General features: G+C 37.6%; 1 protein-coding gene across 1 annotated transcript in view; it reads right to left on the bottom strand.

Annotated features, from left to right (window-relative positions):
* The window catches only part of ME1 (malic enzyme 1), a 190018-nt gene that overhangs the window by 160385 nt on the left and 2770 nt on the right, over nt 1–26863 (bottom strand). The window contains exon 2 of the mRNA XM_001924333.5: nt 2209–2342. Within this exon, the coding sequence (XP_001924368.2) occupies nt 2209–2342 (134 nt within the window). The remainder of the gene's footprint in view (nt 1–2208; nt 2343–26863) is intronic.

The raw sequence follows: 26863 nt of genomic DNA, 5'->3' as shown, positions 1-26863 counted from the left end.
TTTGTAATATAAATGCAAATATATATATATATATAAACAAATATAATTTTTCCCTCTCTTATCCCTTTACCATGTAACATAAGACATACTGACTTTATATCACAGTGTTTAAATGTAACTGACCCCTGAACAACGTGGGGGTTAGGCATGCCAACCACCATGCAGTTAAATATACGCATATGGAAGTTCCTGTGTAGTATAGCAGGTTAAGGATCCAGCGTTGCCACAAGTGCAGCACGGACTCAATCCCTAGCCTAGGAACTTCCACATGCCGTGCCACTACCCCAAATTAATTAATTAAATAATTAATTTTAATAATTAAAAAAGTAATAGTGAGAATAATTTTTTTTAAATCTGCATTATAGAGAGTTCCCATTATGGCTCAGCAGGTTAAGAACCTGACTAGTGTCCATGAGGATCTAGGTTCAATCCCAGGCTTTGCTCAGTGGGTTAAATATCTGGCATTTCCACAAGCTGCAGTTTAGGTCGAGGATGCAGCTCAGATCTGGCATTGCTATGGCTGTGGCATAGGCCAGCAGCTGCAGCTCCGATTCAACCTCTAGCCCAGGAACTTTCATATGCTGAAGGTACAGTTCTGAAAAGATCAAAAAAAAAAAAAATCCTCATATAACCTTACAGCTGGCCCTCTATTTCTGCAGTTCTGCACTCAAGGATTCAACCAACTGTGGATTCAGTAGTACTGTGGAATGTATTTATTGCAAAAAAAAATCCACTTAAAAGTCAACACACACAGTTCAAACCCATGTTGTTTAAGGGTTAACTGTTGGTTAATTTTACATCATAGCATTAAAGTGAAGAATATCAAAGAGAAAGGTGAATGCCATTCAAGGGCTTTACATTCCCTCCTGGGGAAAGGGTTAGTGTGTTTTCAGTTGTACCTGGGATAGTTCTATCATGTTAAGCAGAAGTAGAACCTTTTTACTGTCGTTATTCAGAGATTAAGTTTGATTTATGGAGATGTGCCTGGGGGGTCAAGATGGAAAGGAGTGTTTAATGTTGTGTGACAACTTGGCTGGGACACAGCACCCAGATATCTGGTCCACTCTTTTGGATGTTTCTGTGAAGGTGGTTTTTGGATGAGGTTAACCTTTAAATTGATATACTTTGAACAAAGAAGATTACCATCCACAATGTGGGTGAGCCTTATCTAATCAACTGAAAACCTTCAAAGATCAAAGACCGGCCTTCCCACCAACCACTCAGCAAAAATAGAATTCTGCCAGCATACAGCCTCAGGACTCGAACTGCAGCTCTTCCCTGGGTCCCCAGCTTGTCAGTCCACCTGCAGATCTAGGACTTACCAAGCCTCCATAATCATGTGAGCCAATTCTTTAAAATCAATCAAAAAATAAACTCCCTCTCTCCCCTTCCTGCTCTCCTCTCGCCACCCTCTCCCTGTCATTAAGTGTTATGTACACACATACACACACACCTTGTTGGCTCGATTTCTCTGGCAAACCCTAATATACAGACTTGCTAGGTACTGGGTTAGTTATCTCTTCTAACCCTGGTAACAGTATTTTCAAATAACTATTAGTCTCTTCAAGCTACAAGTGAAAAAACTGAGGCTTAGGGAGGTTTAATTCCATAACACAAAAAGGCAGAGTGAAAAGCAGAGCGCAAGGCACAGACAGTGGTCATGCCAGTGCTTGCAGCGTTTTGCTGAAGATCCCACTGCTAGTGAGACGCAGCCAGAATTTCAACTTGGGGCTAGCTAATTCCAAAGATAGGAAACAATGCTACCTTTATCTCTGCACAAACGGGGAAACTGGATTCTAAACAAAGTAAGTGCCCTAAATTCACCACAGTATTGGAACCATGCTTGAAAGCTGAAAAAGCACACTTTCACCTACAAGTCACTGAACGTCTGACTCAAAGCCTCTTTAACCTAGTTTAGGACGGTGTTTCCTGGTACTCCTGGTAGTTCACCTTTACAGCAACAACTATATCACAAGAGAAAAGGAGTCTCTCTGAGGCCAGAGTTTAGAAAATTTTATTTTATTCAGATGTTCCTATAGAGGGTAACTTAAAAAAAAAATCCTTATATTTATAGGCAAATCCTCTTCAAAGTTGATTACTCTTTTTAAAGGCACTTAATGTTTAAGCTTTGTCATCTAATAAAAAAAAATGTCAACTAGATAACTGCTTAAGAGAAATATATAAAAAACACCTTCAGGGATGTGTTACCTGTCAAAATCAGAGTTCAGACGCTCAAAATTTTTAATTACTCTAAGGACCTGGATGTCCTGACTGATGAAGCAAGGTGGTAACAATCCATGAATGTTCAACTGCTGCCTCTCTTCCAGGGTGAAAGCCAAGTCCTGCAGAGAAAAGGAAAATGCAATAATTCAAGGGGGAGAAAAGAAAAAAATGCATATGTACACACTGGTAAAATCCAACAAGTTCATGTAACTAAAGATCAGAAGATCTGACATCATGGTATATGATTGAGTAAATCTTGTAACCTCTCCAGACCTCAGTTTCCTCATTATCTTTTCTATTCTATTCTATTCTACTCTACTCTACTCTACTCTATTCTATTTTTTGGCCACACTTGCAGTTCCTGGGCTGGTGGGGGCGGGGGGGACTGAATCTGAGCTGCAGCTGTAACCTGCACCACAACTGCAGCAATGCCAGATCTTTAACCCACTGCACTGGGCCGGGGATGGAACCTGCTCTGCCACAAAGACACAAGCCCCCACAGCTGGATCCTTAGCCCACTGCTCCACGGTGGGAATGCCTCCATTTCCTCATCTTTAAATGTTGGGATGCTACAATAATTTCAGATCTGTGTCACTCAGATATTGTTAGGATAAACTCAGATTTATCTATCTAGGAGGAAATTATCTGAAGACATGAAAATGAAAGAAAATAGAATTATCATCATTAGTATCCTTACATAGAAAATTAATCAGTTAGTATAAGAGAGTTTAAAATTACGAATGTGAGTAGGTCACCTATGACCTCCTGTGTTTCTAGGTATAAAATAAGTCAGAAAATGCCTTATTCTATGATTCTGAGGTTTCCTTTTCCAACACTTCTCTGCCAAGCCTATCTCCTGCTACTCTTATATACTCCTGGTTACACAAAACTTCTCCACTGCCTGGCACACTACACCCCTTTATTCTTCCACAATGCCATGGCCAAGGATGCCTTTCTTCCCTGCTTCTCTCCTTTCACTTCTTACCTCTAATGCTCCCTCCTTAAAGCCTTTCCAGACACGCCCATTAAGCCCATGAGAGCCTTATTATTATTATTATTTTATCTTTTTAGGGCTGCACCAGTGGCATATGGAAGTTCCTGGGCCAGGGGTCGAATCAGAGCTATAGCTGCCGGCCTACACCATGGCCATAGCAATGTGGGATCTAAGCCACATCTATGACCTACACCACAGCTTAATGCCGGATCCTTAACCCACTGAGCAAGACCAGGGATTGAACTCAAGTCCTCACAGATACTAGTCAGGTTTGTTACTGCTGAGCCATGATAGGAACTCCTGTTATTATGTGTTGATTGCACCCACAGCATGTGGAAGTTCCAGGGCCAGGAATCAAAGCGCAACACAGCAGTGACCCAAGCCACAGTAGTGACAATACTGGATCCTTAACCCACTGAGCCACCAGGGAACTCCAAGAGCCTTATTATTATACCTACATTACCTGTTTACAGGAATACTGATTATATGAAACAATTTATATTACAAACTATGAGACTCAAAACAAGCAAAAAAAAAAGAACTGATATATATATATAGTCTCATATATATTACAAACTATGAGACTCAAAACAAGCAAAAAAAAAAAAAAAAGAACTGATATATATATATATAGTCTTTTTAGGGTGGAACCTCCTTTATGGAGGTTCCCAGGCTAGGGGTTAAATCAGAGCTATAGCCACTGGCCTATACCACAGACACAACAACACCAGATCCAAGCCCCGTCTGTGACCTACACCACAGCTTACAGCAATGCCGGATCCTTAACCCACTGAGCGACACCAGGCATGGAACCTGCATCCTCACTGATGCTAGTCAGATTTGTTTCCACTGAGCCAAGATGGGAACTCCCATACTGGGATGTACTATGTGGGGAAGGGGAAGTAATAGGAATGAAACTCCAGTAGCCATTAATCTGGAAGACTTTGACTACACTGACTGCTAAAAGGCATCTTTGACTACACTGACTGCTTTGGATCTGGTACCAACATGATGATGGGCAGGTTGGCGCCCTGCGCTATCAGTACAGCTGGTGCCCATTTCCACTAGCAGCCATTCCCATCACTGCCAAAGCCCCCACTGTGATGTGCTCCCCTGGAGATCTAAGACTCGTGGGCAGCAGCTGGATGGTCCCTTTCTCAGTGGATAATCCAGTGTGTCCAGCTGTGCCTGGTGCCATTACCCCTCCTGTAGGCCTGGAGAAGAGCAGACCAGTGCAGGCTTTCTGTCCTCTGCTTGGGGTTCTAGCCTGTACCAGGAGACACTGCTGTATGCCATCTTTTTTTTTTTTTTATTTGTGGTTTGTGCTCCCCCACCAGAACGCAAACTCCATGAGGCCAGGGAATTTTTCTGGTTTTTTTTCACTGCCCTATCCCTTATGCTTGGAACAGAACGGTAACCAATAGAACTCAGAACTTAGTAATTTGCTATGTAAACAAAAGAGAAAGCTTTAACTGTTTTAGAGACTTTCATTAAAACACACTGAAATTTCTGCTTGAGAAACTGAGTAGCATATTAATCCTGGTAAAATTTCACTGATAACTTAAAGTAACGAGAAAGGGATATTTTTGTGAAAAAGTAATCTACAAACTAGAAAGCATACTTCACATACAACTTTTTATAAAAAGATATAAAATAAAATGTCATGAAATAACACCTAGAGATTAAACAGAATTATGTACAGATATTTGAAAAAACTCAATAGACTTTTCTCTAACTTGAAATGAAAAATTAAAAATGGGGAAAAAAATGAATGGATAAAGAAGACATCATACACACACACACACACACACACACACACACACACACACACACACAATGGAATAAAAAAGAATGGAATGTCCCTTACAGCAATATAGATGGACCTAGAGATCATCATACTAACTGAAGCAAGTCAGAAAGAGAAAGACGAACACCATATGGTATCACTTATATATGGAATAAAATACAATACAAATCAATTTATCTACAATACAGAAACAGACTCACAGACATAGAAAACAGAATTGTGGTTGCCAAGAGGGAAGGGTTTGGGAAAGGGATGGACTGGGAGGTTGAGATTAGGAGATGTAAGCTATTATACATATGATAGATAAACAGCAAGATCATACCATATAGCACAGAGAACTATATTCAATAATCTGTGATAAACCCTAATGGAAAAGAGCATGAAAAAGAATGCAATATATAGGAATAACTGAATAATTTTTGCTATACAGTAGAAATTAACCCAACACTGTAAATCAACTATACTTTAATCAAGTACATTTTTTAAATTTTAAAAATATGAAAAAAGCTAGGCTGTAGTTAAAGTCTCAGAAACATATGAATAGGTATGAAGTGACAAACTTCTAAATGTTATGTCCTTGAAAATCTGCCTGCATAAATAATAATCAAAATATTGATATTTTGAGAATAAGGCTTGTTCTTGGAAGTATGAACATATGCTCGTTCTTTCACTTAATAATGGTACTAACTCATTTGCTGATGTCATTAGCCAGTCTTTTCACGTGAATTAGTCTGGTCTGAAACTAATTTATCAGTTTAACAGGTCCTCCATATCTTATGGCACATGAATGACAATGCCAGTTGGATACCTCTTGATATTCTTGATATTCTGGATTCCCATACACTGTTAGCAAAATTTTCAAAGACACCCTAAAATGCCAATTCAACTCTAAAAAAAAAAAAAAAAAAAAAAAAAGCAGAAAAACACTGAGGCTTAGAAATCCAGGCAACTGGGAGGAGTTAAAGAGTTAAAGTCCTATGGTTGGGTTCATATTCTATCACTACCATTTACAAATCTTTTAAGAAATCAATGAATAAGTAAACTGAAATCTTAAAATCCCTGAAAAAATTTTAAATATATGTGGCATCATTTTATTTAAGCCAGTTTTTAAGAATGATACATGAATGTGATTCCTACCAACCAGCAGCTTTCCCAAAAGCATTCACAAGAAACGAGAAGGGGAATTTTGAACAACATAATACATCTCGGCTCTCTATTTCATTTTTTTTCATACTAACAGAGACATATTAATAGAGAGATACTCTGTAGAAATTTATAAACAAGTCAGTTCCATGTGAAACTTGACAGTGAAGCACTAGCTTAATACTTTCTCTTTATTAAAGGTTGAGATAACATATAACTGTTTCAAAGAATTTTTACCTTCAGATTCTCCCACAGGGTCTGTCCAACAAAGGACAGTGTAACCAAAGTATAAATGGAGGTTCTAACTTTCAAATGATTTCTCCTGAGTCCTTCATGTAATATTAGGTTTCCGACCACCTATTACTCTAATTCTCTGAAAGCGTTCTCATCCACCCTAGGTTCAGCCCTGGTTTTCTCCTCTTCTGACTTTCTTTTGCTTTCCTTACTCCTTAAAAAACCTTTTGGACTAGATCCCTAGACAGCAGAAGGGTATGCTATTTCACTGCTGAGGGCAGCAAACAGGGCAACTATTCTTTTGGACTCTACTAATTAATCTATGTATGTCTTCTTGAGAAAACTGAGACTCTCAAGCAGCAAAGAAAAAATTTCTGGCAAAACAAGGGACCTATATTAGAAACTAGGCCTGCACAGAGCAAACATAACTGAGAAAGAAACTTCATCCTGAGTAGTTTCTTAGAAATGATCGCCGTAAGAACAGAACAAATAGGATCTATATTCCACACTAACCATCTTGAATATTTCCAATGACCCTTAGTCTGCCTTCTTTTTTCCCTAAATAATGACTAAAAAGAATCCAGCTGGATGGCAAAAAGGTAAACATTATCTATATCACAAAAATCTCTAAGACAATCTATACATGTATGGTAAATTCATTATGATAACAGAATTCATCGATTTTTTTTGTGTGTGTGTGTGTCTTTTTTAGGGCTGCACCCGTGGTATATAGAGGTTCTCAAGGTAGGGCTCAAATTGGAGCTATAGCTGCGGGCCTACACCACAGCCACAGCAACGTAGGATCTGAGCCACATCTTCCATCTATACCACAGTTCACAGCAACGTAGGATCTGAGCCACATCTTCCATCTATACCACAGTTCACAGCAACTCCGGATCCTTAACCCACTGAGCGAGGCCAGTGATCAAACCTGCGTTCTTATGGATTCTCATCAGATTCATTTCTGCTAAGCCATGACAGGAACTCCGAATTCATTGATTTTAATGTTTGAAGCCATAATTCACACTAAAAGGTGTTTGTATGTCCAGAATAATACCTACCACTTTGTAGGCAATTGACAAAAAAGTGTTGGATGAACACATTAATCATTAATAAATCATTAATTAATGCTTTGCTATAACTATACGATTACTGTTATGTGTTTTGGAGTAGACAAAGCAGAAAAGTGAAGAAGGAAGGTTTAAAAAGGCAAAAGAAAGGAGAAAGTAATAATCGCAAAAAACTTGAAACAACTAAGCCACATTGGTTTGTAAGAATATTACTCAAAGGGAGTTCCCTAGTGATGCAGTGGGTTAAGGATCTGGTATTGTCACTGCTGTGGTGCAGGGTTCAATCCCTGGCCTGGAAACTTTTGCATGCCATGGGTATAGCCAAAAAAAAGAAGAAATTTACTCAATAGTAAAAAGAAATAAACTACTGAAACAAGAAACAGAGATGAACCTCAAATGCAGTATGTAACGAAAGAGGCCAGCCTCAAAAGTCTTCGCACTGAAATGATTTCATTTATTTGACTTTTTGGAAAAGGCAAAATTACAAGGATTGAAAAAATCAGTAGTTCTTAGGGCCTGGGGAGTGGAGAGAAGAGATGAATACAAAGGGGCAGCACAAAGGAACTTTTTTCGAGGTGATGGAACTTTTCTTGATTGTGGTGATGGAGCAGTGCACACTTGTCAAAACTAACAGAAGTGTACACCAAAAAGAGTGAATTTCACGATGCTAAATTTTATCAGTCTCTAAAAAGTCAATTCAGTAGCTAATCTGCACCTTACTTGAAAAGATTATAACTGAGATGACTATAAGTTTGCTTAGCAAATTATCCACATATTTCACACTCCAAATTCTAAAATACCTCTTTCTAAATCCAATTTGCCTTTGAGTTCCTTACCAAATTGTTTTCACAATTTATGATCGCAAACGAACTACATACAGATTCGACAAATGTGACATTATGGATAATATGGCATATCTATCCTAAAAGGTATTCTTTCCTATCAAAAAGGTTTTAGGATTAATTTCAATAGTAATTTGGGGGAGAAACTATTTATATGGAAAGAATACAAAAGGAGGTTCATTTGTATTTTGATGATTTATTATTCTGAAATAAAGAGACCAAATTGAGTTTTAGTTTTAAATATAATAAGTTCATGAGAGTTCCTTTGGTGGCTCAGCATTTAATGAACTCGACTAGGATCCATGAGGATGCGGGTTCAATCCCTAGCCTCACTCAGTGGGTTAAGGATCCGGCATTGCCGTGAGCTGTTATGTAGGTCGCAGACATGGCTTGGATCTGGTGTTGCTATGGCTGTGGTATAGGCTGGCAGCTGTAGCTCCAATTTGACCCCTAGCCTGGGAACCTCCATATGCCACAGGTGAGGCCCTTAAAAGCAAAAATAAATAAACAAACAAATACATATGTTCAAAGGTATTAACATAATGTCTGTGCATATTTCATACCTATAGAATGAAAAGTGGTACTAATTTGCCCTGGACACATTTTTTTCTCCAAATCTTCCAGAGTGCTAAAAATTGGTCTTTTATTTTTTTTCTTTCTAATTGACAACATAGATAATAACTTTTAGAATTCTCCTGGTGGCATGCAATCTCATCATTTCCAAAACCCATCAGCCAGATGGGATATAGATTTCCACGGTAAAGTTTATATCAGAAAAATAATCATATAAAATGATTATTTTGAATGCATTCAGCTGTGCAACCAAATTCTCTAGTGATATTCTCCTTTAAGAAGTAGAAAAATTAATTATTTAAAAGCTAACAATATGGAGTCCTCTCTGTGGCACAGCAACGTAAGGATCCGGCATGGTTTCTGTGGCAGCATGGGTTCAATTTCCAGCCTGATGCAGTGGGTTAAGGATCTGGCATTGCCGTAGCTGTGGCTTGGATTTGGTCCTTAGCCTGGGAACTTCCATAGGCCATGGGTATGGCCTTAAATTTTTTTTAAAAAAAACCCAATAATATATTAACAGCTTCTTTAAGAAAAAATATTTGGTTTTATTACACAGCAATTAATTTTTACTCATTTCTGATATAAAGAATTTAAATTGGTATACTTAATGATTCTAAAACTATATCTAGAATACACTTGGCCCTAGAAACACTAAAACTTATAGCCAAGTATCATAACTTTATAACACCTAAAGTTTATTTCCTCTAGGTATTATAGGATATAAGCAAGCATAACTATACTGTAGTTTAACTGATGTTTGCTTAATTTTTTTAAAGAAAGAGCAAATGTACTTTTTAAAATATCAGATGAGAGATTTAATTATTTCTTACTTAAAAGTCAGATCTTTATAAATTCCCTATAATACTGAAAATGTTATCAACACCAACACTACATTTTCCAAACATAACTCAAAATCATTAATTAAAGTTTCAAACTCCTTTCAGCAAGATGCAATGCTATTCTCCCAAAGGTTTTAAAGCCAGTTTCACAAAGTCACCAAACCAGTAGAGAAAAGTACCTGTTAATACTTGATTAGACTGGTAATTCTTAGTAAAGTATTGAAACTACCAATGTATCAAATGATAAAACTAAATTGAAGGTTTCCAATTGAAATGCATATAAATAATCCAAGCCAAATAGGTAACACCAGTTGCCAGAGAGTCTCTAATAATCACATGCATATTGACACTATTTAAAAAAAATAAATAAATACTATATGTGTGACTGAGAAAAAACCCTCTAAATATGCTTATGACAGTACATATAGTCATTACTCAGATGGTGAAGCAGAATGATCAGGGTTACAAGATAATTGTCTATTGTACCTTTGTTTGATTTGGGAACTTTTTGAGGTACAAGCAGAACCAACAGAGTATGAAAATTCAACAGCAATTCAACACATTGAGTTACCAATTAAATTACACATGAACTTGGAGTTCCCTGGTGGCCTAGCTGATTAAGGATCCCGTGTTGTCATTCCTATGGCTCAGATCACTACTCTGGCACAAGTTCAGTTCCTGGCCCAGGAACTTCCATGTCCTGTTCTGTGGCCAAAAAAAAAAAATTTTACACATGCATTTGTAAATATCCCTTGCCTATATCTGAGTGGTAACCTCCATCAAAAAGGCATGTCCTCCTTTTTTCTGGATTAGTGAGATGTCCTCCAATGTTTTCCCACAATATCATACTTTTATTGTGGAACTTCCAATATTTCACTATTTCTGTTTAACAGCTATTTTATCCACAGGTCTAGATGCTTTTGAAGGACAGACACTATGCTATTCATATTTGTATGACAGCACCAAATCCAATGTCAGGATGGAGTAGCAACTCCATCAATTCTATGTATGTATGTATTTTCTAGGGCTACACCTGTGGCATATGCAAGTTCGCAAGCTAGGGGTCAAATCAAAGCTGCAGCTGTGGGCCCATCCCATAGCCACAGCAATACCAGATCCAAGCTGCATCTTCAACATATGCCATAGCTTGTAGCAATACCAGATCCTTAACCCACTGAGTGAGGTCAGGGATTGAGCCCACATCCTCACAGACATTAGGTTGGGTCCTTAAACCTCTGAGCCACAATGGGAGCTCCTCCATCAATTTTAAATAAACAAATGGATAAATAAATATATGGATCCAAAATAATGTTTCAGTTTCATGTTGTTCAGTTCTACTGTGGTTCTGTTTTGAATAACTATCCCACTTAATTCAAATTCAAACTAAGATTTTTTTAATATATGCAGTAATACAAAGATTGCTCATGATTTGAAATCTCCCAAACAATAATTGAGCTTTCCATACACACATTAGATTATTTAATTAAATGAATCCACTAGTAAGAGCTTTTCAAACTGACTTTGAGCCAGGCATTCAAGGTCAACTTGGTTTCACAAAAAGACATGTCTACATATCAGCCTAAGGGTCAGAGCTGGTGGTGATTTTTTTAAAGTACCTTCATCTAAGCGAGGGTTTCTCAACATCAGCATTAGTGACATTTGGGGCTAGAAGATTCTGTGTTGCAGCAGTTGTCCTACTTTAGAAGGTACATTTGGTCTATCATAGTTTGCATAAGTCCATATACTTTAAATTTACACACATAATCTACCAGCAAACATGAATTCATGGCAACATAAGTCTAAAGACATACTATTTGGATTTAGACCCAAGTCTGATTCACAAGCCGATATTAACACTATGATTTTGAAAAGGTACTTAAAGTGTTTAGGAAACACTCCTCAACTTTTGCATATACTGATTTAGAGTAATCAAACAAGCATAGCATATGTGTATGTTAGGTGTGACTCATTTGGTTGTTAAGGGGATAAAATGAGACCAGATATTTTTGTATCCTCTGTAAATTATACAGTATCATAAAAAATGCTTGTGTTACCAATAATGACTTTTAAAACAAAATCACAAATATGCAAGAGCTAAGCAAATACTGACCTTTATTCTTCACATTCTTAGTATTGTCAGAAAAATCCTGAATTGAAGAATCAGTTTTTTAGAGACGCTGTCAGTACTTTTCGTGATGGTCCAATTTAGCTCCCTGCCAAAGGTTCTGAGCCTAAGGTCTATGGATCTAATCAAAAACTCTCAGGAATCAGTGGGTATAATTCAGGAGTCTTTCAATGTGGACATCTTTTCTCACTAACTATGAAACTTCATTTTTCCATCCGTTATAAAAGAAGGTAATAAAGAAGAAAAATATTAGTAGTAGTTCCTGTGACTCTGCCATATATAGAAATAACAAGTACCTGTATATGGCATTACATCTGTAGCATATATCTTGAAGTGTCATTTCTGTTTACAATTACTTTGAAATTCTGGTAGTTTTAGATGCAAAATACAGTTGTTGAACAACATCAAAAGGGAGTTCCCATTATGGCTCAGTGGAAACGAATCTGATTAGCATCCACGAGGATGCAGGTTCAATCAGTGGCCTCACTCAGTGAGTTAAGGATCCGGCATTGCCATGAGCTGTGGTGTAGGTCACAGACACGGCTCAGATCTGGCGTTGCTGTGGCTGTGGTGTACGCCAGCACCTGCAGCTCTGATTTGACTCCTAGCCTCGAAACTTCTATCTGCCACGGTTGTGGCCCTCAGAAACAACAACAAACAAAAACAATAACAACAACCCCCCCACCCCAAACAGGCATACAGACTAGTCATGTTGATGACCTTCATACAGATCTCTTTAAAAAATAAAATTTAAGGTTAAATTGCCCATATTTAAATATAATATCTTGCCATTTAAGTCTTTAATAAAGAGGAATATATCTTGCAACATCACACACTTATCTTTTTAATATTTTGATATTTCTATTTCATTATAATTGGTTCCTTTTGTAACTCTGTATGTATTCTATCTCCTTAAACCATTGTTTTGAGGAGTCACAGACTTCATCAAATTTCCAAACGGGACTTTGGCAAAAAATATGTTAGGAACAGTTGCAGAGAACCATGCTTCAGTTTCCTAAGGGACACTGACTTCATATTATCAACATGATATTCCCAGAAACACCACCAGAGGGCTTTCTTACTTCAGATCCACAGCTAAGATTTTCAGAAGTATTTTGTCTCTTCTTACAGTTACCTTATGGAAGACTGCGAAGCGCACTGTATTGACCAGAGTTCTCCACAAAAACGGAACCAGTGGGGGTATGCATGTACATCATACATACAAAGAAACTGACTGAGGAATTGGATCATGCAATAATGGAAGCCGACAAGTCCCTAGATCTGAAGTCAGTAGGCTGGAGACTCAGAGAGCCCATAATGTGATTTTAGCCCAAGTCCAAAAGCCTGAGAGACCACAAGTGTTGAGACTACAGTTCTACTATGAAGGTCAGTGGGTTCAAGACCCAGGAAGAACCAAAGATTTAGTTCAAGTCCAAGGGCAGGGAAAAAAAAATAAAACTTGATGTCCAAGCCTGTAAGAGGGGTTGCCTCTTACTCATGGGAGGGTCAGCCTTTTTGTTCTATCCAGGCCTTCTACTGATTGGACAAGTCCCATCCACACTAGGGAGGGAAGTCTGCTTTACTCTGTCTCCCAATTCTTATATGGATCTCATCCAGAGGCACCCTCCCAGACAGACCACATAACATTTGAGCAGTGGCCCAGTCAAGTTAACACAAAATTAATCATCAAACTCACCAAAGACTTTTCAACAAATATTTCTTGAGTGAATGCTTACAATGATTACAGTCATTAAACCAATGGAGCAATGACATGTCGAACATGGTCCAAAACTTCAGGAAGTTTACAGTCTAGAGAGTTTAACAGAATATTATACAAATAGCTATACAAATAACTATAAAATAACAGTGTGATAAGTACAGATAAAAAAAAAGTTGGAAAACTTAAGATCTAACTTAATTTAGAGGCTTAAAAAGGAAGAGCTCACTGAGCAGTGAGGTTCAAATGAGATGTGAAGGGTGAACAGAAGAGGAGGGGTTGACCAGATGAAAAGCTGGGGGTGAGATCTTTATGTTTCTGGCAGCTCTGGCTATGGCAGACTGCTAACTACCTACTGCAACATTTACTCTCCTTTTCCTGCCCAGCAAGAAAATCCTAATGCTACAATGGGCGGTAATGCATCAGATAAAAGACGACAATCCCAGATTCCCCTGGACTTGGATGTGGTCAAGTGGCTAAGTTCCAAACAATGACATGGAAGCAGAAGTGTTGTGTGGGGATGTGGAGAAGGCTCCTGAAAGAGAGCTGACTCCACTGGAAAGCAGGTCTTCTTGGGATTCTCTTATTTCTTCCGGTGGCCAGCTTGGAGAGAGTATATGATGTCCATAAGCCTATAGTCAGCAGGACCATGAAGTGTTTTTTTGTTGTTGTTGTTTTATTGTTGTTTTTTAATGGCTGCACTTGCAGCACATAGAATTTCTGGGCTAGGGCTTGAATCAGAGCTGCAGCTGCTGGCCTACACGACAGCCACAGCAAAGCCAGATCCAAGCCACATCTGTGACCTACACCACAGTTCACAGCAACACCAGATCCTTAACCCACTGAGCAAGGCCAGGGATCGAACCCACATCTTCACAGAGATTACAATGGGTTCTTAACCCACCAAGCCACAATGGGAACTCCCATGAAGTGTACTAAAAGGCAGTGAAGTGGCAATGTTCCTGATGACCCTATGGACACACCCAAGAGCCCTAGACTGTCTACCTCTAATTTCCTTCAGGCATAAAAAAGAAATAAGCTAGATCTTGAGTTGCTGCAGTTCTGTTGTGTTTTGTTTATTTTACATACAAAGTCTAATTCTAAATGATACACTGGTCATCCTTACACCCACTAAAGGAAAGAGATTCTACAACCCATACACCCAACAGCATATTCATCCCCCAAAGTGTCATATGACTGACAGAGAGGTTATGGTCACGTCAGAAAGGTAGAACAGAGCTATAAGAATCACTTCAAGAATTATCCCTTACTTATTCCTTCATACTTTTTAAAATGAAATACTTAACTATACTCCAGGTCCTATGAGCAACTATGTTGAAAGATGAAGCTATAATACAAACCAGCATAAGACTCATAACATACCTCCACCAAGAACTTTGAGCCTTGTAATTTCTGTAGTATTTTCTCCACTATAAAATGAAGAGGAACAGGAGTGAAGTACTATATATGGATGTCAAAAAAAAAATCGCCTTTCTAAATGTTTAGAATATAGAAATTTTCCTATCAAACTTTATATAGAAGTTATGTAGAGTCATTCCCCTCATGGCTCAGTGGTAATAAACCCAACTAGGATCCACGAGGACACGGGTTTGATCCCTGGCCTCACTCAGTGGGTAAAGGATTTGGAGTGTCTGTGGGGTAGGTCACAGACACAGCTTGGATGCTTCATTGCTGTGGCTATGGTATAGGCTGGCAGATGTAGCTCTAATTCAACTCCTAGCCTGGGAACTTCCATATGCCACAAAACAGTTATGCAGAGTTCTTCTATAAACAATTTCACATGGACTAACTTTTACTACTAAAAGTTATTCAGCTATAGCAAATACGTCCCCAGTAAAATGGGCAAAAATGTGAATATACGTTTGAAAGCTTATCCCCTGATTTTTTTTTTCATCTGAAACTTGAAAAAGTTAGACTTAGTTTCACACATTCACCCCTTTAAAATAACAATCTGAGGGTTCCGATTCTGTGCAAGATGGTGTAAGCATACTTTTTCTGGTCTCTCCCACTAAATCCAACAAGAGACCTTGCACAGAAGGCACTGAGCAGCCATCTGAAGTTTCTGAAACGTAAATGACAGCAGAAGAATGGGGGGAAGAAGACCAGAATCCAAGGTAACATCAAACCATTAATGGAGTTAATTAATTAACCTGGAGTTTTGCCCTTCAATATGACCTGGCTTTTTTATTTGTTTTTAACCCCCCCTCTGTAACCAACTAGCCTTGACTCGAAAAGGAGCACAAAAGCCAAAAGTGCAACTGAGTTCATACAGAGCGGCAAGGGTAGACTTCTCTTTCTGATCTAAGAATCAGAAAAGGGTACTCTTTGAAAGGTCACAGAGGAGGGAAATTCACTATTATTTTCCATTCTCTCCAGTCCCAATACCCAGGCAATCACGCAGTGGGTGGCAGGAGCATGGCCACTGCAGGTGTCATTTTTCTCTGTCTTCCACCAACTTGGCCCCAGATGCCGATACAGCTGGAAGAAGTACATAGAACGGGGAAACTAAAGGCCCACTTTTCTGCCTAATGGGCTGGAAAGAGGGGACCTCAAGAAAATAAAAAGTATCAGAAAAATCACAGGAAAAAGGGAACTCAAGAAAGCAATCTCCGGAGTTTGCTGTGGTGCAGTGGGTTAAGAATCTCACTCATCTCAAAGGCTTGGGTTGTTGCAGAGGTGTGGGTTCAGTCAGTTAAAGGATCTGGCATTGACACAGTTGTGTTGTAGGTTGCAGCTGTGGCTCAGATTCCATCCCTGGCCCAGGAACTTCCATATGCCTCAGGTGCAGCAGGAAAGAAGGAAGGGAGGGAGGGAGAAAGGAAGGAATCTCATAAAGTTGCATATAAATTGCTGGGTTCACTTCTGAGCTGTGTATTTATAGATCTGATCTTAAACAGCCTAACACACATACACTTCTGGGCTGTGTATGTATAGATCATATCTTAAACTGTGGAGTTAACCACTGCATAGATCCCACACTGGCCACTGGGTGGTACACATGATGAACAGGTCCAAACAGCACTACAAAACAGGCTCTGAAAACATAACTGATACTGGAACCACCACCCATCGAAGGGGAGTCCAACTTTCAAACTGACCTAACCAGGTCGAGTGGCTGCAAAAATGAAAAAGAACAGTATTTCCCTGAGGATGTAACCAAAACCTAATCTCTTAATATGCACATATCCAGAACACATGAAAAAATTACTCAGCATACAAAGAAACGGGAAAATGTTATCACTAAAAGGGGAAAAAAAATCAACAAACACCAATCTTGAGATGACGTATAAAATGAAGTTATCAGATAAAGATTTACAATCAGTTATTGTAACTATGCTGCAAACCGTAAGGTCGAGAAATGAAGTGAAAAGTAGAAAGTCTTGACCAAGAAATAAAAGCTATAAAGAACCAAAAGTAAATTTTAGAACTGAAAAATACAGTGACTGAAGTAAAGTGTGTTTTTTTTGTTGTTGTTTTGTCTTTTCTAGGGCTGCTCCTGAAGCATATGGAGGTTCCCAGGCTAGGGGTCTAATCAGAGCTGTAGCCGCCGACCTACACCAGAGCCACAGCAACTCAGGATCCGAGCCGCGTCTGCAACCTACATCACAGCTCACAGCAACGCCGGATCCTTAACCCACTGAGCAAGGTCAGGGATCGAACTCGCAACCTCATGGTTCCTGGTTGGATTAGTTAACCACTGAGCCACAATGGGAATTCCTAAAGTGTTCATTAAATGGGCTCAAGGACAGAATAGAGATACAAGAGCAAATAGTTAAAAATAGATAATTAGAACTTAACCAACTGAAAAGCAAAGAGAAAAAAGAAAAAGACCAAAAAAATAAAGTCAGAGCCTCAGGGACCTGTGGGACAATACTGAAAGGCCTAATTATTTTACCAACAGAATCTCAAAAGAGGAGGAAAAAGAAAAAATATTTAGAGAAATAAATGGCTAAAAATGACATAAACTGACAAATTAAAGAAGCTCAGCAAGTCCCAAGAAGATAACCTCAAAGAAATCCACACCCAGAAAAACTATGTTCTGCTGAAAATTAAAAATAAAGAAAACGTCTGTAAAAGAGCCAGAGAAAAATGACATATTACATACATATAATAATTCAAATGACTGCAGATTTCTCATCAGAAACAAGGGAAGCCAAGATGACATTTTTAAAATGTTAAGGGAAAAGAAATGTCTACCTAGAATTCTATCTGGTGAAAATATCCTTCAGAAATGAAAAAGAAAGACATTCTCAGATGAAGGAAAAGGAAAATAACTGGTCTCAAGCAAAATGCTCTAAAAGAAACACTAAAGAACATCCTTCAGGTGGAAGGGAAATGATACCAGAGGAAAACCTGAAGCATCAGGAATGAAAGAAAAGTAACAGAAATGGTAAATATCTGGGTAACTATAATAGATTATACATTCCCTCTTAAATTCTTTAAAATGTATATAACGGTTAAAATGAAAATTTATAGGAATTCCTGTTGTGACTCAGTTGTAATATCCTAATATCCATGTGGATGCAGGTTCGATCCCTGGCCTTGTTTAGTGGGTTGAGGATCCAGCATTGTCATGAGCTGCAGTGTAGGTCGAAGATGAGGCTTGGATCTTGTGTTGCCATGGAATAGATTGGTAGCTGCAACTCCATTTTGACCCCTGGCCTGGGAACTTCCATATGCTACAGGTGCAGCCTTAAAAAAAAAGTTATAAACATTACATTAAAATATCACATCAAAAAAAATTTTATACACCTCACTAGCAAAATACCAAACAGTTCAATTTTTTACAACAGGCAGAAGATCTGAATAGACGTTTATCCAAAGAAGACATACATATGGCAACATACATGTGAAAAGATGTTCAAAATAACCAATCATTAGGGAAATGCAAATCAAAACCCTAACGAGATATCAAATCATACCTTGTCAGAATGGTTGCCATCAAAAAGGAAAGAAATAACAAGTGTTGTTAAGGATGTGGAGAAAAGGGAACCCTCCTGCTGTATTAGTAGGAGTGAAATTAGTATAGCAATATGGAAAATAATATGGCAGTTCCTCAAAAAATTAAAAGTAGAACTACCATATGAGTCAGCAATTCCACTTCTTAGTATTTATCTGAAGAACACAAAACACTAATTGCTATGGCTAGGACTGCTAATACTATGTTGAATAAAAGTGGTGAGAGTGGGCATCCTTGTTTTGCTCCAGATTTTAGCAGGAAGGATTTCAGCTTTTCTCCATTGAGCATTTACTATCTATGGGAATCTAATATATGGCACAAATGAACCTGTCTACAGAAAAGAAACTCATGGACATGGAGAACAGATTTGTGGTTGCCAAGGTGGAGGAGGAGGGAGTGGGATGCACTGGGAGACTGGGATTAACAGATGCAAACTATTGCATCTGGAGTGAATAAACAATAAGGTCCTGCTGTATGGCACTGAGAACTAGAGCCAATCATTTGTGATGGAAGATAATACGAGAAAAAGAATGTATATACATGTATAACTGGGTCACTTTGCTATGCAGCAGAAATTGACAGAACATTGTGAATCAACTAAAATTAAAACTTTCTTTTTAAAAAAGGATATATGCACCCATGTTCACTGTAGCATTACTTACAATAGCCAAGATATGGAAACAACCTAAGTGTCCATCAATGGATGAATGGTAAAGGAAATGTGGTGTAAATAAATACAAAGGAATATCATTCGGCCATGGAAAGACTTGCCATTTACAATAAACTGGCTGGACCTTGAGGGCATTGTATTAAGTGAAATAAGTCAGACAGAAAAAGATAAATAAGTACTATATGATCTCACATGGGGAATCAGAAAAAACAAAAAACAAAAACAAAAAAAACGAGCTCATAGATACTCATAGATACAGAGATTAGCATTGGTGGATGCCAGAGGTAAGGAGTGAGGAGTGGGTAAAATGAGAGATGGTGATTAAAAAGGCACAAATTTCAAGTGATAAAATAACTCATGGGGATGTAATGTACAGCATGGTGACTATAGTCAATGTACTACATATTAGGTTGCTAAGAGTAAATCTTGAAGGTTCTCGTCACAAGAAAAAAAAATGTGCAACTATGTATGATGATTAATGTTAACTAGACCTATATTTTGGTGATCATTGCACGATACATATAAATATCAAATCCTTGGAGCTCCCATCATGGCTCAGTGCTTAACGAATCCTACTAGGAACCATGAGGTTGTGGGTTCAATCCCTGGCCTTGCTCAGTGGGTTAAGGATCTGGCATTGCCATGAGCTGTGGTATAGATCACAGACACAGCTCAGATCCCGCCTGTGTCTGTGGTGTAGGCCAGCGGCTACAGCTCTGATTAGACCCCTAGCCTGGGAACCTCCATACGCCATGGGTGTGGCCCTAAAAAGACCAAAAAAAAAAAAAAAAAAAAAAACAAAACAAATCCTTAGGTTGCATACCTGAAATGAATATAATGCCATATGTCGATTAGATCTTAATTTTTAAAATATTACGTAATACATGTCAGTGGATATAATATATATAAAACAACTGTGACATAACAGAGGAAAGTAGTGGGAACTCTAAGATGGTTAGATTTCTACATTCCAATTGAAGAGGCAAAATGTTCATTTTAAATAGATTGTGAAAAGTTATGTACATCATAACTCCTGGAGCAACTAATAAAAAAGATGATACAAAAAGATATTGTCAAAATCTCAAAAGAGAAATTAAAAAGGAATAATAAAAATATTCAAACAATACACAAGGCAGGCAAAGAGAAACAGAAGAATAAAAAAAAACAGAGGGAACAAATAGATACCTCATAATAAAATGGTAGTCAGAAATCCAAACATTAATAATTACGTTAAGTGTAAATGGTCTAAACACAGAAATTAAAAGACAGATATTGTCAGAAACTGGCAATGGCCAGAAGCAAAACTGACTGATTAGATCATTACTGTTTCTTACCTACATGTTCCTGTGAGGATCATGGAAATGTCAACCTTAACCTCTGACTCTACAAGTCACCATTTCCAGTTCTTCCTTTTCACTTATGTCATTAAATCGTTAAAATCAGTAATTTCTCTGTTATTTATTAAGCCTTCTCATTTTTCCAATTTCTCTACCAAATTTTCTCACAATTTGGAAAAACATAAATTTCCTGAGATATTTATGAAAGAAATTACTTCATAGAAAGTTTTTTCTCTATGATGTGTCCTATCCTAAGAGAGATTAAAATTTTCTAGTATTAGTGTGTGTTTTTTATTTCTCTGCATGTCCTATAGCGTTTCTTTTTATAAAGGTAGTTGCTTTATTATTTGGAGTGCAAATTTTCATTATATTCATAACTTCATTAAGACTTGTACCTTTCAGTATTATAAAGTGTATTTTGTCTCACTTAATGCTTTTCGACATTGTCTGATGTCAGGATATCCCTGATTTCTTGTTGTTTGCATTTTCTCATATTTTTATTTTTAGCTTCTTGCAACATTTTATTTTCAATGTCTCTCACAGGCAGCATAGTTTGCTTGTTCTTTGTTAAACAATCTGGAAATGATTTTATTAATAGATGAGTTAATTTTCATTCATATTATTGATAATGACCAATTTGTTCTCAATTCTGTCATTAGGTTATAGTTTACACATATAAAAATTAAACATATGCAAGATTTTAAATAGGTAAAAAAATAAAAAACCCCGCAAAAATGCTCATTAACCACATTTCAATTGATTTTTGACTCTGGGTACATAAGTAAGGACCTATGGTTTTGCTGACTTGCCAAATCTGCCACTATTAATAACAACAATAACATTCTCATAGTTTCAAGATAAAAAATACCTCAATTCAGACATGTAGATGGATAAACAAAAGGAGGTTGTTCCAGTACTGCCAAGGCAAACTCAAACCAATATGCAACGCTAAGACACAGAAAAGAAAGTTACTCTTGAATAATACTTCTAGGTACATGAATGCACTACTTAAGTCATAGAGCAGAATTATTTTAAAACTTAGATTTTAAAATGGATTAAATAGATTGTGATTTGTTAGTGAATCATAAAAAAACATTTTTTAACTGAAATGGGATGCTACTATAGCAAGGGAAAGTACTGTATTATGAAATTTTTGTTTCAATTACATAAATGTGTTAGTTTGCTAAAGCTGCCATAGTGAAGTACCAGACTGGGTGGCTAAAACAACAGAAATTTATTTTCTCACAATTCTAGAGGCTAGAGGTTCAAGATCAATATGTCTGTCCAAAAGGGCTGCTTACATTCTGAGGCTTCTCTCATTGACTTATAGGTGGCTATCTTCTCCCATCATTTTCACACTGACTTTCCCACATGTATGTGTCCTGATCTCTTCTTACAAGAACACTAGTCAAGATCTGATTTTAACTTACCTCTTTAAAAACCTTATTTCCAAACATGGGTAATTCAGAGAGACTGGGGGTTAGAACTTCAACACATGATTTTGCAGAGGACATAATTCAGCCCATAACAATATGTTTATACACGCATATGTATACGTATACTCTGTCATAATTTAAAAGGTTGAAAATATCTTAGAGGACTCTGAATAAATATTTTAAATGTACTTTAGTATACTGAGAACTTAAGGGGTCTAGCCCTAATAAGATAATGGAGTTTTAGGACTCTTTCATCTCCGTATCTCCAGGCCTTAGCAAGACAGTTTAGAATTTAATTCATTTCCCTGAGTTACCCTAGGGAAACTCACACTGGAATCATGGACATTCCTATGAACATTCAGTACTTTTGCTGAAGTTGTCACTCAACAATGACCTGACTTTTTTTTTTTTTTTTTTCCTGTTTTTAGGTCACACCCTTGGCACATGGAAGTTTCCAGGCCAGGGATGGAATCTGAGCTGCAGCTGCAACCAACATCACAGCTATGGCAACATTGGATCCTTAACCCACTGCACCACAGCGGGAACCCCAAGCATTATCTGAATGAAAAAAGAATGTTAGTGTTGTAGGTCTGAGGTGCGTTTAGGAGTATAAAAGCTCTAAGGGTTATGTTTTCATGTTTTTGGAGAATGCTATCAATTACTATATTGACTTCCCAAAGTACCAATTAAACTACATAAATTTAAAGGTACAGTGTCTCTTTTCTCTCTCTAATCACAAAGCCCTCAAGTATCTGAAAGTGGTTTGGTTGATGGCTAACTCAGATACTGAGGGCCTGATGAAAAATACTGATGTTTCAAATTCTCTAAATTCATTCATCACTCATTTTAAAGTGCACTATACTACACATATTAAGCTGAAGACAGGCAAAAATTAATACATAAGTCATAAAGTGTTTTAAATAGCACTTCAAGAATACAAACAACCACTCTTTACATTTAGGCCCCATGTCTAAGAAATTTTCTTAATAATTTAGATTAGAAACATTCCCAAATTATTTTCCACTGAATTGTAACATGTCTGATGATCAGTTCTGGATTCATACACTGCCAACAAGTTCACTGAGTTGGCTCAGGACCATAAAATAAATGATGATGTAATGAATAGGCCAAATCAGGCCACCTGAAGTCTGGAACAGTATTTGGTCATGTCACTTTTGAAAACCATTGGAAAAGAGTCCAAATACTTGTTTTGTCTGAGTAAATGATTACTTTCAAAGTCAAACACATTAAAGTCTGGTTTCACACCACTGGAACTCTTAAATTTAATATCTTTGCATTTCACTGCTCTTATCCCAACAATTTTAACTACCCAGGGCACACCTCTACCTTTCTCAATAAGCCATGTTCTTTCATACTTCCAAACCTTTACACACGTTGCATACTGAGAGGCAAAAAGCCTTCCTTGTTCTTTTTCTTCACAAAGACATTCTTTAACCTACATCTGGCATTTTGTGAAAGAGCTATATGAAAGATTGCAAAGGTCATATGATATCAATCAAGCTCAGAGTAAAATGTAAATCTGTCTCTCCCAGAGAGAAGAATATATTTTCGTTTTTTACTAAGAAATTCATAAATTAACACAACCATGTTTGTTTTATTAAATCAAAGTCAAGGGTGAAGGGAGTAAAGAGTATCCCCTGAAGAAAAGAAGTACTCTATAATTGTTCTGGCACAGAGTTGTGACTATATAAAAGTACTATTATATATCAATAATTAGTTGCAGTAATTTAAAAAACTTTTTATAATGTATAACTCAGAGGAGTTCCTGTCATGGCACAGTGGTTAACGAATCCGACTAGGAACCATGAGGCTGTGGGTTCGATGCCTGCCCTTGCTCAGTGGGTTAATGATCTGGCATTGCCATGAGCTGTGGTGTAGGTTGCAGACGCGGCTCGGATCCCGTGTTGCTGTGGCTGTGGTGTAGGCTGGCAGCTACAGCTCCAATTCGACCCCTAGCCTGGGAACCTTCATATGCCACGGGAGCAACCCAAGAAATGGCAAAACGACAAAAAAAAAAAAAAAATTAGTATGTACTCTTTAATATCTGAGTGGAAAGGTAAAGCAAATCATATTACAATGGAAATGTACATTCAAGTATGAATCTTATTCATTGCTATATCCCCTGCACCCAGAATATCACCGAGCATACAGTGGGTTCAGAATAAATATCTGAATATTTGCTAAGTTTTAAAAGAGAGAAATAAATTTGTGATTCTAGTTTACAAGGACAGTAACTGAAGCTAGTTGAGGAAAATCCCCCTTGAAATCTCACAAATGCCAATTCAAAGAATTGGGGCTTGGGTTCATTTCCTCTGCACACAAAATCTTAAAAGTTCATTCCATTATTTCGCATTTTCTACACTTACTCAAAAGCTAGGACATCAGAACGTGAAGTGAAAAATCTCAGGCCTATTCCTCTCAGCAATATTCTCTGTACTTCCTATCACCAGTGCTCAAATCAAATTCACCCTTCTACTCATTAGAGCAAAACATTTTTTGGTTCTGTGCTATCGTACATTACAAAAGAAGTAGACAAATACGGAGGTGTACAGCTATACGTCTTCATTACAAATGGCCTTCACATCATCAGGATTTCACCTTAAATAAAAATATATCTGGAGTTCCTGTCATGGTGCAGCACAAACAAATCCAACTAGGAACTATGAGGTTGCAGGTTTGATCCCTAGCCTCGCTCAGCAGGTTAAGGATCTAGTGTTGCCATGAGCTGAGCTGTGGTGTAGGTCGCCGATGGGGCTGGAATCCTGGGTCGCTGTGGCTGTGGTGTAGGCCGACAGCTGTAGCTCCAATCGGACCCCTAGCCTGGGAACCTCCTTATGCCGTGGGTGCGGCCCTAAAAAGAAAAAAAAAAAAAAAAAAAACCACTTCTCAAATTGCCGAGGCAACCTCAGAGAACTGTACTAGGTGAAAATTTCTGAATGATTCATTCTAGTACAGTTTACAGTGAAGAAAGAGAGGACGTTTAAGGTAACTTTCCTTCATAGTCATCAGCCTTATTTCGCTTTTTTCCCCTACAACACATTTAATTAAGTTCTTGACATATCAAGACAAACAGCGACAAAAGCACTTGCCCCAGAAGCTCATTTTTCAGATTTAAAAGTTAACAAGTTCACCAAAACTGACTTAGATAAAACACCCACCACTATCTTGAACTGCACGTAAATGCCTAAAACATCTTTGTGACATTTACTTGTAGGTCACATTATCATTTAATCATAAAGATAGAGAAACCATGTAAAAACAAGTTCACTATGATAGAAGTTAGTGTTTTCTACCATTGCACAGACGAATAAAGCTAACCAATAAATTGAAAAATTAAAAAAAAAGTGTAATCATTTTTACTGTGTGTAGAATTTTAATTTTGAAGAGTGATTTATGAAACATTATTTTCCTGTTTATTATTGACCAGTCTTGAGGGGAAAAAAAGGAAACACAACTCAACTAAATCAGAAAGTATCCTTGATACTGAATTAGATAAGCACACATAATGCAGGCAAAAATAAGCACCTCAAAAATAGTTTGGGCTGTGAACAGAAAGAAACCGAATCTTCTAAGTGTGAGGCAGAAATACTTCTCTAAATGCTATGATGAAATCTTACCTGGAATGATGAATACTTGAGTATACAAAGAGTAAGAGCCAGACATGAGTTTTTTTTCCACCACCCCCTTGGGATATGGAAGTTTCCAGGCCAGGGATCAAATCTAAGCACAGCTTTGACCTATGCCACAGCTGCAGCAACACTGGGTCCTTAAGCTGCTGCACCACAGCAGGAACTCCCCAGACATGAATTTTTACCAATGAAGAAAGATTCTATTTCTCTTTTTTTAAATGTCTTATTTTTAAATTCAGATCACATCTTCTGTTAACGTTGACACCAAGATTAAGCACCTCCCAGAGGCTGCCCAGAAAATAATTAAAATTTCATGGGATGGTCAGGCTTAAACTAAATTTCAACTTTTCTTACTACATTCCATTACACAATGTAATGGTATATGAAGTCAACTGAGCCTTAGACTTGGATGTGAATTTACTTTCAAGAAATTACATTAAAGAGGATAAATGTCTTAGGATAATGCCTACACTATCAGTTAAAAGCTCCCTTTCTTTCTTTATTTAGTCTTTTTTTTTTTTTAGGGTCACACCCATAGCATAGGAAGTTCCAAGGATAGGGGTCAAATTCGAGCTGCAGCTGCCGGCCTAGGCCACAGCCACAGCAACTCAGGGTCCAAGCCACATCTGTAACTTTTACTGCAGCTCACCACAACGCTGGACCCTTAACCTACTACAAGGCCAGGGGTTGAACCCATGTCCTCATGGATACTAGTCAGGTCCATTACCACTGAGCCACAATGGGAACTACAAAGTTACTGCTTTAAAAGCTGAGTTTTGTTTGGAAGACAAAAAAAAAAAAAGTTTTTAAACATGGCTCCTTAATTCATTCAAAAAACATTTATTTAATGTCTACTGAGCAAAATTCTGTCTGAGGATTATGATTCCTGCCCTATGACAATCAAAATCAAATAAGAAAATAATAGATATAATGCACTGAATAGCAAATGACATGGTACAACTGAAGGCTTAAAAAACAGAGGTATTAAGTAATAATAAAAAGATTAAGGTTATTAAGAAAGTCTTATCCAAAGAGCAAGGTGAAATCAACTCATGGCATTTTAATTGTAGGAAGTACACACAGACAAAAAGGACAGTATTCTGAGATTCAGCAAATATATTTGAAACGGAAGGTCAGTTGGGGAACTAACAAGATAAATCTGGAGAAGATATGTAAACCTAACTGACAGATTGCTTTTACATTCAACAGAAGAGCAAATAAT

The sequence above is a fragment of the Sus scrofa genome, chromosome 1 (assembly GCF_000003025.6).
Source record: "Sus scrofa isolate TJ Tabasco breed Duroc chromosome 1, Sscrofa11.1, whole genome shotgun sequence".
NCBI lineage: Eukaryota > Metazoa > Chordata > Mammalia > Artiodactyla > Suidae > Sus > Sus scrofa.
This window is presented reverse-complemented; position numbering and strand designations above follow the sequence as displayed.